This window comes from Anoplolepis gracilipes, chromosome 4 (genome assembly GCF_047496725.1).
Source record: "Anoplolepis gracilipes chromosome 4, ASM4749672v1, whole genome shotgun sequence".
NCBI classification, from domain to species: Eukaryota; Metazoa; Arthropoda; class Insecta; order Hymenoptera; family Formicidae; genus Anoplolepis; species Anoplolepis gracilipes.
Genome location: NC_132973.1, coordinates 7,656,063 through 7,676,218, shown reverse-complemented (window position 1 = coordinate 7,676,218; position 20,156 = coordinate 7,656,063). Strand labels below are relative to the sequence as shown.

The following is a 20,156-nucleotide window of genomic DNA, read 5'->3' as shown; positions in this document are numbered from 1 at the left end:
CCGTGACCCCGGACCCCGTCATCCGGTCGGCACTGGCTTCTCCTCCACCACCACGTTGGTTAACCTCGCCGCTCTTGCCCCTTAGTTCTGCATCCTCTTTCCTTCCGCTGCTCCGCCGCGACGTTTTAATTAAAGAGCAACATCTTTTCGAAGGAAACTTGCGGCATTTCTTCTTTTAATTCAGCAATAAAACAGACTATGCTAATATTGTGCAACAATAAATCGACATCTTGTAGAAAATAACTGATGCCATTTCGATTTAAACAGAAACGGAAGAAAAATAAAAGCAATTGTCAACTATTACATTTTAGAGAACTGAATTCAATTTTGGTTAAGGTGAGAGAAAGAAAGAATGCGTCACATGAAAGTCACCAATCATTAAAGTGTCTAAAATCTTTTACTTTACATATTATATATTTTTCGATTAATTAATTTTATCTTAAATGATTATTTTATCAAGATGTCATTAAATTTAATTTAGATGTCAGAAAGAGAGAGGGAGATCTTTTATCAAGCATTTAAAAATATGGCAAATTAAACTTGAATTAATTATTCTTAGAATCAAAATGATTAAAGAACATGTAATTATTTATCAGTAATTTATTTTAAAAAAATTACTTATGTATTGAAAATTTATTAATTTAAAATAAAAATATTTAGTGAAAAAAATAGGTATAAAATATACATATACTAATCACGCTATACAATTTCATTTTTCTTTATTCTTAATTTTCCATCATTTTATTGTTAAAAAAACCATGTTATAGGTGATATTTTCATACATATTTTTCTCAAGAAAACGTATTAGAATTTCAAATTATGAAACCTCCTTTTTTTTCAAAGTACTGCTTTGACGTGGTATTTTTAGCTCGAAATTCATGATTACACGATTGCATACGTTAGAATGATACGTATTAGTAATTTCCGCGCATGATATGACACGTGTCGCACAGCGCCATGCCTGACTTTGTCGATTTGTATGCTCATACTACTTGCTAGTGGTTACGATCGACGTCAGACGAATCTTAATGAGCGGATTACACGCTGTAATCTCGCTCGCATTTAAGCACAACGCGTAACGCATAGAGAGATAGAGCAAGAGAGAGAGAGAGAGAGAAAAAAAGAAGGAGAGGAGAAGAGAAGGGGCGAGAAACGAGATAATTCAATTAAACGCCGACGGATAACGTTTTTTATATAAACATTCGCACGAAGGAACCGCCTTACGCCACTGAATTAAATATAATCAGGATAATCTGTCAGGATAAATCCGGCGTTAAAATATTTTTTATTTATCTACAGATACCAATAATCACGATAAATTTATTTCAAGTAATAATTACGTACTGTATGAATATGTTATTATTGCAAGTTTAATAGTTTTAATTCTATTTATTATGAATATTGTATATAAATGTTAATTGCAACTGTAATTATATTATAATTATAATAATATTGAGTAATGATGAATTTCACAAAAAATGGTTTCAAATATCACGTTGTATACTTTCTTAGTTGAGATATTATTTGAGCGGTATTAAATCACTATTGTATACCATGCCATAATTGGCGTACTCCGTGACGTAATTGCCAGTAATTTAATGGGACTTTGTTGATTCGCGATCTGCGCAAACGAAGTTCTATGTCGTAATTTCTCCCAAACTTTTGCCTCCAGTCGAACCCAGAAGTCGACGAAGAGTTAATAATTCAGTCTTGTTCTCCAAGACCAAATATTAGCTCATACTTGTCATATTCTCTCTAGACACTAGTCATTCTTCTACATTGTACATTGACAAACATCGACATTAAATCGATTGGAACTTTGCCAGAGGAGGGCAAACCTCCTTAACTTTATGTTTTCGTCACATATGTGTGAGCCATATGCCATAATCATATCAAATAAATCAATTTTTTAGTTTGACTCGCACTCTCCGTATATTCTGTCATAAATATATTATTATTTGACTATTCTATCGAAAAGATTAAAAATGTAATTTTTGAGAATTTTGATTTTTGTGAAAAGTCATAATAATTTATCATCCAGTTTTTTAATATTCATAATTTTCATTTTTTTCCTAATTCAACAGACACTAACTATGTTGCTTTAATTCTCTCCCTATAGAGTTTTGTATATATTAATATCATACTTTTCATAATATTAACATAATTTTTATTATATAATATTTTATATTATATATATATATATATACTATATTAAAAACTGAAAATATTGACGAAATATTCTAATATCTTTCGGCTTGAAAACTAGTTCTCAATATGTTAATCTAAAATCTAATTTGACAAAAAATGTATTACGAAAACAGGATACATATGCTGGAAATGCGCAGATCGATGCATTGTAATGTACATAAGTGCATGTACGTACGCAGTATTAATTAGATTCATCGTCTGATCGGAATCGATTTAATCGACAGCAGGTGCATCGATCAAGGATAATGTTCTGAGAACGACGTGTCTATACATAGATGCTGCGAAGTTGAGTCCTTAATCAAGCACCTGGTAGAAATGATGATGGAAGCGATACATTATAAATTACATGACATTCATTAAATGGAATAATACGACGTATGTCAATTATCCCGACGAGTGAAATTATGTCACTACTGACATACATGAGAATACGCAATTGCATTGAAAAGAAACTTTGAAACTATCTTATTGTTTTCAATAAAAAAACATCGCAAAGTCAAGATGTAATAATGTTATATTAACAAGATATTTTTTTTCACTTCTTGAGAATTTTGATTTTTGTGAAAAGTCATAATAATTTATGACTTTTCAATTTTCTTAAAATTCATAATTTTCATTTTTTTCCTAATTTAACAGGTACTAACTATATGTATATAAAAAGTTTCGGAAAATATGAAAGTAGAAGGGGTTCACGGGGAAATTTTACAGAGGCGAATCAAATTTCGACGGAAATGTGAAAGCTCGCAATCACAGTATAATGTCGCTCCCACACCTGTAATATTAAAGGCGGTATTACCGGTGGCATTGTATGACGTTGTTACGGCTCGACAGGCATTTAAGGTACACTTTACGCATTTCGATTCGTGTTACAGGAAGCTGCGTAACAGCACATTATGCAAATTCTTTTCTGTCTTGCGTATCGGCGATAGATTAGTCGGCGAGGATTAACATCGAATGTATAATGTGCAGTGATTAACATGGAACGTCAACCTATTAACTATCCGTTAACTTGTGAGCTTTCAATACGACCGATTATCGCAAGCTTCTATATACATTTCTGTTTAATATAATCATCGTGCGATTTACAAATTTGCTCCTTCATAAATTTCGAGATTATACGAGTCTAACGAATAAATAGATCCCAGTCTAAACAGAAACTTGGCTGCTAAAACAATCTCAGGTGGTTGTGCGCGTGCAACGCGGTTATCGGCCTCGCCGAAAATAAGTTTGCGTGGTGCAAGGTTTCTTGTTTACGGCGTCGCGATTGCGATGACGTGGCCGCGGGACGAGGGTATCAAAATTAAACGTTAGCAGCATCGCATTTGTACGACAACTATACGCACGGTGCAGTATGATATTCGGAATATAATCATGCGAATGTTTACAACTTATTATAGAAAACTGTTATAGAACTTAAATAAGAATTATATACAAATTATGTATATTAAATTTTACACAAACAAACACACACGGATTTTTTATATAAATATATTATTATTATATATATATATATATATATATATATATATATATATATATATATATATATATAAAAGAAAATTATATTCTCGTATACTCGCTATACTCGAGTGTATTTTTAACTTATATTTAATTGATTTAATTATTGAATGAGGAAAGATAAATTTGTAAGTAATTTTTATATTATATTTAATATATGAAATTTTAGTAACTTATTCGATAAAATAATCAAATTGGAATAGCTATGTTCGATGAAACGACTTTTTGAGTACTAGAGAATATGCGGAAGGGTCACTTCAAATAGCCAGAGTAATTTTGCGTCAGCCGAACACTGTTATTATCGGGTTCATTGTACCTAAAACTATGGCATTCCTGGTCGGCCGGCTGATTTCTTATTTCTTCTCCTATCCGGCCGTCGAGAGAGGTCGACGATCCTCAATTACGACGTACGAAAGACAAGATTTCCCTTCGGGGAACCCTGGTTTCGCTTTGGTTATCGACTTCAAGGTCGTCGTTAACTTTATTCGGCAAAATAAAAATAATCTTCTCAGATCAATTTTTCATGGTTGTTTTTCTGTCAAATATAACAGTAATAATAATGATTCTATATACAAGGATCGTCGTATTGATCGATCGACCTGATTTTTTTTCATAAGATAAAACTTGATTGATTTTCTCAATATTGGCCATTTTTTTACCTCGTTCCTTCGTCAATTCCTCGCTTAATTAGTGCGACATGCGATTAAATTAATTCGATTTAAATAGAAAGAAGAGAAAGAGAGTGTGGAGTGCGAAGCCGATTACACGCAAAGTCAAATGAAATAATTGTAAAAGTTATTCTCATCAGAAAACTCGTCTACAGCTGATCAACATTAATTGACTTCTTTTATTTATCGCTTCTTTTTTACGCTAATCTAGAAAAAGGGAGAAAGAGAATTCTTGCGTTATCGATACAATGAAATGACGCGCGCATAAATTTGCATTAATAACGAGGCGAGCACACGAGTCGACTAATTTCGATCATAAAGGACATTAAATAATCGGGATATTCATAAGTAGTTCACTCTCTCTGATGGACTTTAATTAACGGCCGCGTATGCGGCTAATTAATCGCTCGGTATAAACCGAATTCGTGTTTTATTTGACGTTGTCAAATATCGTCGGATTTTATCGATGATATAATTATATTAATTTATTCTACAACACATGATAGATACGATATCTAGAAAAAATGCAAGATTATTTAAAATAGCTTAACACTTACGTCTTTAATAGAATCTTTAGTATAATTTTTACAGATTGTCTGAAAACAAAAGAATTATATCCCATGTTCAATTCACAGGCTGTGTACTCAAAAATCTTGTAAAAAAATTTCTTGAAAATTCCCCGATTTTCCAGGTATTTTTGTTCAAAATTCCAAGTAAAAAGAATATTTTCAAAACTTTTTAATACAACTTTCTCTAAAATAAATTTTTTTATTACATGCATTTTCTAATGATTTTCATTCATACAAAGGAAAAACATGGAGCTTCTTAAGTTTCAATGTTAGACTTATAAATGTATTAAAAAAACTAAATAGCTTTTATAAGATAATTTTTTATTTACATAAAATTTTAACTTCTTTATCTTTAAAAAGTTACACAGAATATGTACGTCATATTCAATATTATGTTAAGGTATTAAATATATAAACAAAATATATATATTTATACGGGACAAACTGAGGCGCCAAATTTACATTCTCTCACTTTATTTGCCGACGATTTTTTAATTTAAGCGAAATAATATAATAGTAAAAATTACAATATAATAGTATTCGTGGAATATATTAACATATATACAAGAAATCACGCGCGATATTTTTATTCAATAATATATAGATAATATTATATACGAGTATTGTTTTAAAAAGAAATAGTACAATTATTCAAATATTTTGATGTAAACAAATAAGCGTTAACAAACAATAGAACAAATAGATAATTTATCATTCTTATGGTTTGTACAGAAAGGATTAACAATGCCTTTACACATAATTTATATACATATTAGAATACATATATTTTCCACATATGTATATGTATATAAAATATATAAATGATATGTGCATATTATTAATATAAATTCATTTGTAAAGGCATTAATGACGCCTTCTGTACATATGCATAATTAAGTTATTATAGACGAGCAAAGATACGAGCGCCTCAATACTTACATCGTGTCTCGAACTATATATATCGATATAGGGTATCTTGAACAATTTAATCGTTTAATTAATATTCTAATAATTTTTACACATAAAACTTTTTGTAAAACTATCATAGAATTTTCAAGCGCTTAAAATTTGATAAGAAATGCTACAAAAATCGTCAACGAACAAAGCAAGATGCAAACTTGAACATCTCACAATCAGTTTATCTCGAACTATTTTTTTTTTGTTTAATAGTCAGCATTATTTGTTTAATCTTATCTTAAAGAACTCTAAAACTATCAAAAATAAAGTCAAAACTCAACAATTAATGAGTTTCTACAAAATAAGGTGCCACTTTCACATACAACATACACGGCTGATTATTTACAAGATGAAAAGCAAAGTGATAAAAAAAAGAATTTTCTAAAAAATTCCCTGAATCCCAATAAAATTCTATGAGATCCCTGATTTTTCTAGATAGAAAAGAAATCCCTGAATATTCCTGGTTTTCCATGTTTTTCCAGAGAGTAGACTCTGAATTCGTCAAAGATTTTCCATTATTTTTCAATAATTTCTTTTTCTTTTACACATTTGGCCGCGAAATATTTTCTTGTAAGAAGTAACATAGATTTATTTGCAATAGTTTAATATTCGATTGAAAGCTGCAAACAGTTAAGTGAACTTTTCACACTATTTGAACAAATACGCGCAGACTCGAGTTCGACGAGAGAGCCTTCGGGATGCGAGTTAATCGCGTGCGAATGGGCACGATAATAAGAACGGCGTTCAGTATAGCAAACTCGAACGAGAAACTTTAATTACGACAGGACGGTTTCGGAACATCCCGGACTCACCAAACCACCCTCGGAACGACGGATTATCCTCGGTATAACGGAGTTTTATTGCCGAAAAGACTAGGGCCCGAATGTACTCATGACGTGACTCATATTTAGAATCGTGATTGGGGACGATTTCCGAGATGATTGTGTTTGGTTCAGAGAGATGCGTATGCCTAATAAATTATATAAGTGTTAGATTATATTTACATTATAAATAAATAATGTAAGTCATTAGATTATATATTTACATTATATGTATATCTGAAGAGCAAATATATAAATCACAGCCAGTTTTGATAAATTATAATATTTAATTTTTATTTCAATTCTGTTTTGTTTGCAATAGTATTCCATATAATAATCAATTTTTTTTCGCTGGTCTATTATTATTTTCTATTCTCTTTGTAAAATTTTCGTTGAATTTTAATGAATATTGCAAATAATTGGAGGAAACCTGAACATTTCCAAGTTCAACTAGATTGTCAATGTGTTGTATCTCAACATACGCGTTTCGCAAAAATACATCGTATTTTTATGCAAATAAAGGGTGAAAATCGATTCGGTGACAAGGATAGATCGTGAAACACGAAAGGAATCTCGTTACGATCCTGCTTACGTCGCTGCTCAATCTGTCATTTCTCACCCTCCGCGTGCACAAGAGAAATCACCCGCTCGAAATGAGGCGAAAGGGAACAAAGGGAGGCGAAAGAGCTCTTTGCGTAATTTCTATAAGTTATGTCAATAGCTGTTAATGATAAACTAATTTAAGAAATTAATTCTATATGTAACACACTATGTCAAACATGCTATAGATTAACTGTCAGCGATTACTAATTAAAAAGCGTCATGTGCGTCACTCCTTTATTTATAAAATAAGTGAAAGAAACGTGTGATCGAATTGGAACGCCTCGATTTTTCTACTTTACTCCATTTTACAGTATTCGTCGATCAATAATGTTACGGTTTATTTAATAAACGTTCGTTAATTCAACGTCCCGACTTTTCCCTCCAGCCAAGTTGTTTATCGGCTGTTAAATTTTTGCTATTATACTATAAATAATTAATTCGAACAAAGAATCTGCTTTTCTATTTATAATCGCTTTCAAATTTTCAGAATTTAAATTATAAATATAATGCTGTATATTTAGTTGATCGCAAAATATATCGATATATTATTTATTCTTGTACGATAATGTAACACAAGTGTGAAATTTATTAAGAAGCGAGAAAGCGTGCTATATTTTAATTCGACTATTATAGATTTAATAATATCATAAAATTAATCGCGATTAATTTACGATATTATAAAATTGCAATTTATAATATTTTAATATTATATTTATATTATAAAGTTTCTTTTTTTTCTTGAGCTTATAAACTTTCTTTCTTGTAATTTCTCCGAATATATTTTCAAGATAAATAAAATTAAAATTGTTAAATTAAAACTTTAACAATTCAAATAATTGTGATGGCAAAATTAATTAATGTAGAAAAATTTCTTAATTTATAATATTATATTATTATATATTGTATATTCTTAATTATATTATGTTACACACATTCCGGAAGAGTGCAGAATATAAAGACTATATTCAATATTCTCAATGAGTGCAATTAAAATGCAAAGGAATGATTCTAGGAGTGATTCTAAATACTTTTACACGTCGTAATTATTTCAATAAAGCGAGCAAATTCGATTATCAGTGTCGCATTTGTGCGAAAACCGCACAGCCTGAATTTAATCGGCGAACATTTTCGACAAAACAATAACCTATTTTTGATTAAGCCCGACATAATCTTCGTTCCGAAGTGACCCGAATTTTCATCGGCGCGAAAATTGAGTTCGCGTCGACGCGAGCGATATGTCATGTCACAATTCCGATGTTTTGTCAGCTCGTCATACCGGTGTGAAAAATTCTTCCATCAATATCGTTTTCGCAGTCTCGTATAAGCGAGACGGCGGCGATCGCATCAACTTTCACGATCGATAAAGCTCCATGCTCTCGATTTAATTCCCATCGATGTTTTACGACGCTGTTGCTGTATTTATTAAATGCATCTAGCGAGAAAATTGTTAATTCTGATGGATTTTCTCATGAGGTTCTTCGAAATTTGCAATTATTTGTTATTGTTACTCGTGAAAGTGATTTAAAGTAAACTTAATTACTTACACTCTATATCTCTCATGCATTTCTTTTTCGATAAAGACTTGATATTTTAAGTTTTGTTTTGTAGTGATTGATTAAGATAAGTTTATAACTTGCAATATATTTTCAGGCCTCAAGTATCTTCACTCGGCCCGAATTCTTCACAGGGATATCAAACCCGGGAATCTCCTAGTGAACAGCAATTGCGTATTAAAAGTAAGTCTCAATCTAAACATCTCATTTCTCTATCGATTCAACGTAACAATAAGAAAATATAAAAATATTTTTAATCGAGCTTTACTCTAAAGTTTATCTATCTGCAAACTATATATCCATTATATTTATACGTCGAGCGGCCTAAAACACAACAGGATATTCTCTTTTCCCAGATCTGTGATTTTGGATTGGCGCGAGTGGCGGAGCCTGACCAGAACGTGCACATGACCCAGGAAGTAGTGACGCAGTATTATCGCGCGCCGGAAATCCTAATGGGCGCGCGACACTACACCGCCGCGGTGGATGTGTGGAGCGTCGGCTGCATCTTTGGCGAGCTGCTACGTCGGCGGATCCTTTTCCAGGCCCAGAGCCCCGTGCAACAAGTGAGAGAGAGCAATGGGCCTCAAAAAACTTTAATTTTTTTCTCTTTTTTTCTTCTTTAATTATGGAGAGCACTCTGCTTACATTGATTAATTTTTTTTCTTATTTCGACTGTAGCTATTTGGTCATCTAAAGGTGTCTGTTTCAATCAGTGATCGAATATATTTGATAAAATAGGGTAAACTCGGGTAAGATGGCCATGGTTTTTTAAAATGCAAGAAACATACTTTTATATTTGTTATTTTTTAATAATGTTTGGCATATTATCTTCACTGAAGCTTAAATTATGTAATATTATCGAAATTAAAAGGAAAATATTTAATAGAAATTTTATATTATCAAAATAGTACAACAAGCAGTGACCATGTTACTTAAATTTTAAGGAAAAGATGGCTATAATATTTATTAAAAAAAAATAGTAAAAACGAAAATAAAAATTATAGGTCATATAACAATTTACATATTTTTATAATATGTCTAACGTCGATTACGATAGCTTAACTGTAATTTATACGACGTTATAACAGTTTTTAGTGGACACATGAAAAACCTTGCAGGTAGTCAAAAGTAAAAATAAGATATAAGATTCACAATATCGTTATCTCGAATAATGCATGCACATAAACTACTGTAAATATCGATTATCTGTGATAATGACTAAAAAAGCGCACTATGTAGCGATTATTGAAAATATTACAGCCTATGGCCATCATATCCTAGTTTACTCTACTCGAAATAAAATGGAAGATGAAATAAAAATGTACATTCTCTTTCTGACTGTAGCTCGAATTAATCACGGAGCTGCTGGGTTCGCCTACTCTTGAGGAAATGAGGTATGCTTGCGAGGGCGCGAAATCTCATATGCTGAGAAGGGCACAGAAGCCGCCATCGCTCGCGACGTTGTATAATCTTAGCAGCCAGGCGACGCACGAGGCCGTCCATTTGCTTTGCCAGATGCTAGTCTTTGATCCCGTAAGTTTGCCTTACAAAATAGTGCTCGATTATTTCTTTATATAAATTAAGCATCATGTTTTATCATCATTTTTAATAAATAAATTTTGACTGACTCCTATATCACTTTTTCAATGAGAGAGGTCTTGGAGATTCAATGTATATTTTATTATATTTTATTACTTTAATATGTATTTTATTATATATTAAAAAGTTTTATATAGAAAAATTTTTAAAGACACTCGCATATCTCTAATTTAGAATTTAATTAGAATGTAATATCTCATTCTGAGTTTATTAAAAGAATTGTTACTGAATACAAAAAATTCTAAAAAGAATCATTATAAATTAAGCAACCTACTAAATCATTTTCATTAAATATTCTATTTAGTTTAATTAAATTAATCGATGAAAATTTTTCGATTCTACCACGTTATTTATAAACGTTATTTATAAAGCTATTATTTTCTGTGATTTATCTATCGCTTCAATTAACTATAATTAGTATAGTCTCGGTTTTCATGCTTTATGATTGTTAATTTCAATCATTAATTTCGTTGTATTTATTTAGATTGATAATAATTAGAATATATGGTCGAAACGCACCTGCTACAAATGTCACTCTTAATTAAACTGAATTTGTTTCGTTCTGCCGTTGCGACCGGCTCATACACTTGGCACTTTGTTTTTCATTTTATGAATATTTATTGACCCTGTTCCCTACCCTATTATTGCACAGGATAAGAGGATCACCGTGGTGGACGCCCTGGCGCATCCTTACCTCGACGAAGGACGGTTGCGATATCATTCATGTATGTGCACGTGCTGCTACACGACGAGCGCAGGCATGAGACAGTACAGGGTCGATTTCGAACCTTCGGCCGCCCATCCGTTTGACGATCTCTGGGAGCGAAAACTCACAAGCGTGCAGCAAGTGAAAGGTAAGAAAATTTGCGATAACGAAAATTCGAAGAGGTATCGTATCTTTTGTTACACCGTATCGTATCTTTTATTTGGAGTGCACATATATTATTCGAAACAGTTTTCTAAAAGTAAAGAGAGAGACTGCGTTTATGATTTATTTATGAAAATGTTATTTAACGATAATAAAAAAGTTTTGTGATACATACAGAACGCGCGAATATTAAGGTTGTCTTTTTTTTTTTTTTTATATTTTTAACACATGGATAACTTTAATTTATTTCCAATAATAAGTTTGAGATTTATATAAAAGTTTATATGATATTTAAAACATTATGTAAAAATAGTTTCTTTGTTTTCGATAGCTATAATTTAGCGTTTATTTTTTTATGTTGGTTTTTCACATCAAATTTTATATAAAGCGTAATTGACAATTGTAAGCTCGTTTTTGCGATACAAATTGCGGCATGAATCTCAAGATATCGTTGCAAGAATGTCTCGCGTATCAAAGGATAATGACGTACACAGTAAATATCTTAGACACGTGGCGGTGTTCTTCCAGAACAATAACTGCGATAAACACGTTGTGTGTGTGTGTGTGTGTGTGTATGCGCGCGCGCGCGTGTCACGATAAATCATAGTTTATCTCAGCAGCGCCTGGTGGTTGAGAATCGTGAAGTTCTCGTGTTGTTCGCGTTCATTAACGACGCAACGGAGAATGCTGAATCGATGAGTAACATTAAAAATACTGCTTATTTTTATTCATTATTTCCGAAATCAGTTTTACTAGATGCGAATTGTATTAAAATTTAAAATCAAGGTTCTACTATGGTGTACAATAAAAATTGAATTCATCAGTTTTTAATTATTTTACGACGGTAAACGTGTACACGAACAAAAATTACGTGAAATGTAAACGTGTTTACGTAAAACGTGTGATAGGTTCGCACAAAATTTGAAAAAATTATTTTCAAGAAGCTTCTTCACTGAACAATGTTTTTTAAGCTTTCAAATTTTTCCCGATTTAAATAACGAGTGTGGTAAGCTCTGATTGTAGCAATAAAATTCTAAAGATACGTCGACGGGAAGATGGGGATCATTTAGCCGTATTTAACGCTGACCGCGCGATCAGCACGTGAACCACAGCGTTGTTTACAGTGTCACTAGCTCAGCCGAGAAACTATATCGCGCCATCATCGACATTCCGCCTCCGTCTCATTCTCTCATTCTCTCATATACCGGTACGTTATTGCCTGTTTCAGAGGAGATGCACAAATTTATAGCGGAGCAGCTGAACACAACGCGAGTGCCGCTCTGCATAAATCCGCAATCCGCGGCATTCAAGAGCTTCGCAAGGTAAGCCACATTATGATGAGAATCCACGCGAATCGCCCCTGATCGATCGTATACACGATTGTTCCACAACTACTAAAAATAGCTAGAATAAGCAAGATTAAAAACAATAGATTGTTAAACTATTGGGTATTTAAAAATTCTGTTAATGAAATGGAAAAGAGAAATTAAATAATCGAGCTTGTGGCAAACACTGTGACAAATGCAACTCGTTGACAAAATCTTATTTTTCATATTTTGAATAGAATGTAAATACACTGTAAGATATACAATGGTTTTCATATTAATACTGTGAGAATATTTTTAAAATATATATATAATTTTACTTTATCAAAATATATTGATTGAATTTACAGCTGTAACGCATACCGTCTGTAGTTTTGGAACAATCGGTGTATATAACTTATGATCCGACTCATAAAAGTTCCCCAGTCGCATACAGAAAAGTCACCAGAGCCAATCGACGAAAAACGAACCCTAATAGAATTAAAAAAAAAAAGAGAGAGAAAAAAAAATATTTTCCCTTCCATCCCGTCGCTTGTCCCCACGAGATTAATCAATATCTCCCTTCCTTCACATCCATGCATCTCACGCGCCGTGATCCTAGATTCCCGATCAAAAGACAGGCTAATAATCCCCAAGAGAGTTCATAGAGGGGCGCACAGTGTTTCTTATCAAGTCGCAGCAGTCGAGTAGAGCGAGCGGGTATATCGGGTGTTCGAAGAGTAGCGCTGGCTAGAGCCAGCTGAGTCTTTCGATGCATAACGAAAAGAGAAAGTAAATTTCAAAATCGATTCGAAACAAGTCGATAGAAAAAGAAAAAAAGAGGGGCCTTTCGTCCTGGCGATCCTCTTGCTAACGTCCTCAAAGGTATACTCTGTATCTTTTGACATTGTTCCAAGGAAGAGTAAAGCATAAGATGTGTATTTCGTAACCCTGTCGGCCCACTGTGACACAAACTATAATATATACGATCTCTCGATTATAGAAAAAGAACCGAGATTAAATAGATAAGGAACTGATTATACTATCAATATCGCTGAATAGAGAATTAGAACGATGTTTTAAAATAGTACAATAAAATACATAATAGTCAAATATCTTTTGAGTGTCTCAAATTTTCCATCCTTTTTTTTCGCATGTGTATTGTTTGCCAATTTCGAAATTTATTCCTTTTACAATTTTAAGATTAATCAGATATTTTCTTTTTTATTCAGTTCTTTTTTCAGTTTATACATATGTAACTTTAAATATTTTTTACAATTACATTAATTAGCAATTTTCAAAAAGCATATTCTATTGATTGATCATTGTAAATAAGAAAATTATTTCATATCAATTATTTCTCATGTTTACAATTATAATTATAAATCATATTTCTGATGGATCGGAAAATTGTGTATTATTAAGAGTAATGAAAATACATAATATTAACAAAATTATCAATTACCGCAATCAATTTATTTCCTCATGAATTATACGTTTTCATATAGACAGTAACAGATAATATTTTATGATACAATCGATTCAAAATAATGCAATTTATATACAGATAATTTACATGACAAAATACAATGATAATTATGTAAATAGAAGAAAATCATAAATGTATTAGAACGTAATTATTATTAAATTATTAAATTATTAGAACGTAAAAATTATGTATTATTAGAATAAAAGTTTTGTGTATGTGTGTGTGTGTGTGTGTGAATTAGTTTAGAAAAATTGAAAATATCGACTTTTGGCTGTTATCGTATTAAAATATTTGCATATTTAGTTAGTATTGAGTTTCGTTAAAAGCGTTTTGTTATTAAAGTTTGTTTGATATTTCAGGATATTGTTCTACTTTTCTCTCTCTGCGATATTGAGACGAAACAATATCTTTGATATATGTGTATAATGACAAATCTAATATTTTCCCCTAGATTACACTACTCAACAAAATTTAATTTTCCTTTTGTAGAAGTATAGTAAAAAGTGAAAGATTTTAAGCTATTATAGCTCCCTGATATTTTGAAATTATAATAAAAATTATCAGTACGTCTAGATCTTTTGTCACATGTTATTTTATAATTTATGTCGGTTTAACAATGGTAACATGTAACGGTTAAATGTGAAATAATATGTGTTGTATATTTTAGAAAATGTCATTAAAATATATTAAATAGCAAACTGCTACGAACTGTTTGCTATTTTTCAGCCCCATCTAAAGTTATCGAAACTGTTAAAAAAATGGTTTAATAATATTAAATTGGAAATCTATATATATATAGATTTCTGAGTTCACATTCCTGTTATCATTCCTTATTATCTACGCACGAATTCTAGGAATAGAAACTCTATACTTTATAAAATCGAGATCTGACGCACATTCATGCCACAACTTCTACAAGGTGTCTATTGTTGAGTAGTGTTACTCGCAACACTGCTGTTGGATGTGTAACAATTGTTCGTCTTGCTTACTCTGCCGTCAAGTTAGAGCAAGCCGATCGCCGAACCAGCGCCCTGCGCCGCGTATACGTACACGTTACTACTACTACTACTAGTACTACTGCTACTACTACTACTACTACTACTACTACTACTACCACTACTACTACTACCACTACCGACTCAGCTATCTACCACTGTCAGCTACTATCGACTACTACCGCTATCGTCTACTACTACTACCACTACCGCTACCACTACTACTACCAATCGTGTTACGTCTCCTCCTGAACGAACCGAACGAAACGAGAGTCAGCTATAAGTCGACGCGACCTCGCTCGCAGAGGTACATGATCCAGCCTATTTTTTATAATACCAAGTATATTGCCTTTTGTTTTGTGTTACAAGACCTTGGCTTCTCAAACCGTCCTTTATTTACCTCATGATGTGCAAAATATATACACCGTGCTTCTTGCGTTCTATCGAACGCCGCTGTGCGACCGGTATCTCTGGAATCTCCGATCTCCTTTCGATTTGCGAAAACAAATAAAAAAAATAAAAAAAAAAAACAAAGATTTATTAACGATCAAGCGTGAAGTTACATGGAAAATATTTACTCGTATATATATTCGGAAATTGGAATGGATGTTTGGTGATTCCGAGATACCCTGTATATCGTCGCATTTCCGAATTGAAACGGCTGTGTCGCGTATTTCGCACCGAGACGGGTTGATCGCGTTCGAACGGGGTGACACTTATTTTTAAATAAATATAACCCAAGATGAATTTAACATCGCACACGAATAGAGTTGACTAGATATATTATATATTCATAGGTGAGCGGAAAAGAAAGGGAAAAGTTCCTCGAAGATCCGCAAGTCTCTAATATAATTATTTTTAAACTAACATTAAAAACTGCGTGGAAAACTGATGTCACAAAAATATGTGATTCAATGTGATTAAATTGAAAGTTCTTCTCGACGATATACTGAAATTGTTGAAATGTTTTATTCTAGACGAAAGGGTCGAAAGCACAACAAGATAAATTAACATTTCAAATATCTTTGTAGAATAAAATTTGAAGATTTGCTCTAAAATCTGCGAGTAATATTAATACTTTAATTTTTAACTGCATTATTTCGCAGACAATATAACGCTCTTTTTATACAATGTGTGTAAAGTAAATTTTATATTTATCTCAATTTTCAAGGAATAAATTTCGGGAAAAAAGCGCGAAAATTAGAACAATTTAATGTCAATTTTCACAGATTTAGAACTTTTTAACGCCGTTTAAACGATGATATATGAGAGGTACGTAATGATGCTAATTAGCAGCAGTTTCGTGTACACACCATTAACAGGCTCCTTAAACACCCGAGTAACGATAATATACCTGGTGCTGTTCGGCAGGATACCGTTTCTTTATCCGATGAGTATTTCCGTCTTGTCCCTTCGCTCTCTCCCCTTTCTTTCAACTGAGCGAGAGCGGTGCTGAAGCGAGAAATCACATTGCTGCTGGCCCACTTTTACGGCCATTTTAAAGCGAGTCTAAAGGAGTCTAATTAAAAAGGAAACAATTATAATCTTCGAGGAACATCCGGCGATAGCAACTCGCTGCGTCTTTTAAATTCTCTCATCCCGTAGAAAATTGTGAAAGTTTGTTACCGTACACACATACACACACAGACACGCGCACACGCACGTACGAACACATTATATATTATTGTAACAAATATAATTCTGTATGAAGGTTATGTAAAAGAAAAACTAGTTTATTTTCCAAGAAGCTAAACTCGATAATAATTACAATAAATAAAAACAATTTTTTATAAAAGTAAAACATTTAATAATAAAGCATTTTTCATAAAAATGGTTATATATATATAAGTTAATTACATTAGTTCTTAAGCTACAGTTTTAATATTTACAAAATTAATTCAAATAATGAGAGATGAAAATATATATATTCTTTATCAAAATACATATTATCGTCATTATTAATATCATAATAATAATAAAAAAAGAGAAAATATTTGAAGTTGTGAAATTTAAATAGAGATTAATTGAGAAAAAAAAAAGTTTGATTTTTAAACATATCAGATTTTTAAACAAATGAATTCACTCAATCAAATCAATTTATTTCATATTGATACCTTATCTTGCCTTATGTTTAATCTTAATTAAAAAATAAAAAGCTGTTATAATTCGTATATCAATAAACTGAATATACAACAATTTGTAAGTTGTCACCCCGGTTTCATGCGCGCGCAACACAACTCGCTGTCATAACTCGATCTGTCATTTTGCAAACATGTTATTCACGCGTAAAAGAAAACAGAGAAAACTGCCTGAACGGAGTGCATTGTTTTATTGTTAACATTATGAGTGTAAAAGAAGGCCTGATCCACCATGCAGCCTTCAGTTGAAAGAAACCGATGAGAAGGACGAGCACACGTCGCGACGCGTCAAAAAATAAAAAAAAAAAAAAAAGATGCAAATTATCTTTCGCGGAAATCTGTATAGATTGAGATATAGATTCTTCCTGATCCTTAAACCTTTCCTCGAATCCACATTATAATTTGCCTATATAATGATATAACTTATAGAAAACATCTCCCATAGACAATACCTACCTGATATTAGGTCAATATTAATTTCGATATACGCGCGCAAAAATAGCCCAAACGAAATAGACGATAGATAAAGAGAAAAAATAACGGAAGCAGATTTATATTGGAAACAAAAATATTTTTAAGAAGAGGGAAAGAGAGAGAGAGAAAGAGAGAGAGAGAGAGAGAGAGAGAGAGAGACGATCGGCTGTCACGCATGCTGACAGCTGCATGGAAATCAGACGAATGCTTTTGTTATTTTGCTAAAAATCGAGATTCATTAATCCTTCAGATCGTCACGAGCGAGTATTGCGTCCAATTATCCAATACGATAATTATCGCTATCGGCTACCATTTGGCAATTAAAGTTTAATCTCAAGATTGAAAATAATATGCAATCGAGAATGAGCAAAGTAGAGACTTTGACATTAGCAATTGTTACATTTTTCAGCAAAGAAAGATGCACAAATTTAGAAGATTCTCTTTATTTTTTCTGACTATTATAAGAAAGAGTAGATTGATGTTATTTCATTTTGAATAAAAAAGAAGAAATATATAGTACGCTACTGCTCGTTGATGATTTCAGTTCGTATGACTTAGTCAATCGATAATAAATCAAAGTGCGAAATGATAGTTGTAAAATTATTTCTGTGGCATTTCGTACTTTGCTTTTGTTTTCGAGTGTTAGAGAACGCGAATGGCCGAGCGAATACATTTAATTCGAAATCATCACTCTTCCAAATTAATTTTGAGATATAATTTCTTAATCTTCTATATAATTAATTAATTAATTAATTGAATATAAATATATATCTAATTGTATTTATAAATTTATTTTCAAGTATCACATACTTGCCGGATAATATAAATAAAACTTTCAAAATTCTCTTTTAATTTAAAAAATTTTCCCAATTTAAAAAATAAACTTTTCAAGTTAAACATCGATTCATTTAGTTTAAATTCCGATTGCAAAAAAATAGCTCGACGATTCGCACGTAGTTGTACTCATCCTCCTTCTTTGCTAGTCCCGCAATCGATCGCCCTAACTCCCCTATATAATTACAGTAATCGAATATAATTCTCATGTAATAAACTTCAAAGTTCAAGTAAAACATTATATTTAAAATAAACGAAAAGAAAGAGTGCTTTCGTCGAAAACATTTATCTTTCGACAAATTATATTGTTGGCAATTATACATAGGGTGATCGATTCGCGTTATCAAAAGAGGATCGCACGTTCTCTCCTCCTACTTCTCCCTATCATCTTGGCTTTTCCTGTGCCTTTCGTCGCCCTTTTCTAATGACTTGTTCGTACGATTTGCAGCTCCACGGTGGCTCACCCCTCAGAATTGCCACCCTCTCCACACCAGTGGGAATAAAAAGTCTTCCCCGTTCCTGTCCCCAAGATAAAGAAACTATTGGACCCGAGGGTGACGACTTCGTGTCGTTTCAAGAAGAAAGAACAATCTTTCGATCGGAAGATAGTAAGTCGCCGATAACAAGAAGAAAGAAGAAAACGAGGAGGAGGAAGAAAGACAGGGGACTGGAAGTTACGGAGAGAAGAGCCAAGAGAGACAATAGACTGCCGCACACTGTAGCCTCAATTTTCGACTAGCCGATACATATACATGCGCGAGATATCGCATGACGATGCGTAGAAAAATGTCAGGGAAATTTTGGCTCAAAAAATTGCAAACTTTTATGATTTATCTCAGGAATGCATTTTTTCCCAGGAAATTGAAAATTTGTTTGCTTTACTGTAGAAGTGGAATTTTTCTCCCGAAAATATATTTTAGAAGAGAGTTAAGAAATATTAAATAAATAAATTTTCAATTTTTTCGTAAGAATTCTACGAGGAAAGAATTGATTCTCTCCATTCCTTTTTTAAGGTATTGTATTCTTCGAAAAACAGTTTACAAATTCTTTCAATTTTTCCTTAGAGAGAAATACGCTTCGAGAAAGAACTTATTTATTTTTCTTTAGACATACATTTAAACAATGTAAATAACAACGTAAATGTTTTTTCAATTTTTTTTCTGACACAACTGAAATATTAAATAAAAGTACAAGTAAATGACGAGATTGTGTTTAACAGTATTTGAATTTTGAGATTTAATGTATCTTGATTGAAATTTTTTAACATATTACAAAACTTTTATTTAATTCATAAAATATTATTTTATGATCGTGATAATAGTCAATTATCGATCTTCGTAGAATTTTAATTGTCCTTATGAGATTCAAAGAAAATTTCAAGAATTTATGATTAATATCAAGGACTAAGAAATAAAAAAAGAAAAAACAAACAAACAAAAAAAAACAGAGATAAAGTAATGTCGTTTTATCTGACAAACAATCTTTTAGAGAGAATTCATTTGAAGTTCTACAAGAACTTATCTCGTCGTTTCTCTGCGCATTTTATCGCATCCTG

The 20,156-nt window shown here is 32.0% G+C and overlaps 1 protein-coding gene and 1 long non-coding RNA gene across 4 annotated transcripts in view; one reads left to right on the top strand and one right to left on the bottom strand.

The window, feature by feature from the left end:
• Window positions 1-19,380, top strand: part of Nmo (serine/threonine-protein kinase nemo) — an 86,521-nt gene extending 67,141 nt beyond the window's left edge. For 2 of the 3 annotated variants that reach the window (XM_072890967.1, XM_072890966.1), the window contains 6 exons: window positions 8,995-9,080; window positions 9,254-9,463; window positions 10,245-10,433; window positions 11,152-11,353; window positions 12,596-12,689; window positions 19,050-19,380. In XM_072890967.1, coding sequence (XP_072747068.1) covers window positions 8,995-9,080; window positions 9,254-9,463; window positions 10,245-10,433; window positions 11,152-11,353; window positions 12,596-12,689; window positions 19,050-19,104 — 836 coding nt within the window. In that variant the 3' untranslated portion in view covers window positions 19,105-19,380. Of the gene's footprint in view, window positions 1-8,994; window positions 9,081-9,253; window positions 9,464-10,244; window positions 10,434-11,151; window positions 11,354-12,595; window positions 12,690-15,161; window positions 15,463-19,049 lie in introns of all 3 variants that reach the window. The other variant, XR_012046564.1, reaches the window with a different exon arrangement.
• Window positions 1-20,156, bottom strand: part of LOC140665183 (uncharacterized) — an 85,561-nt gene that overhangs the window by 37,164 nt on the left and 28,241 nt on the right. The window lies entirely within an intron of this gene.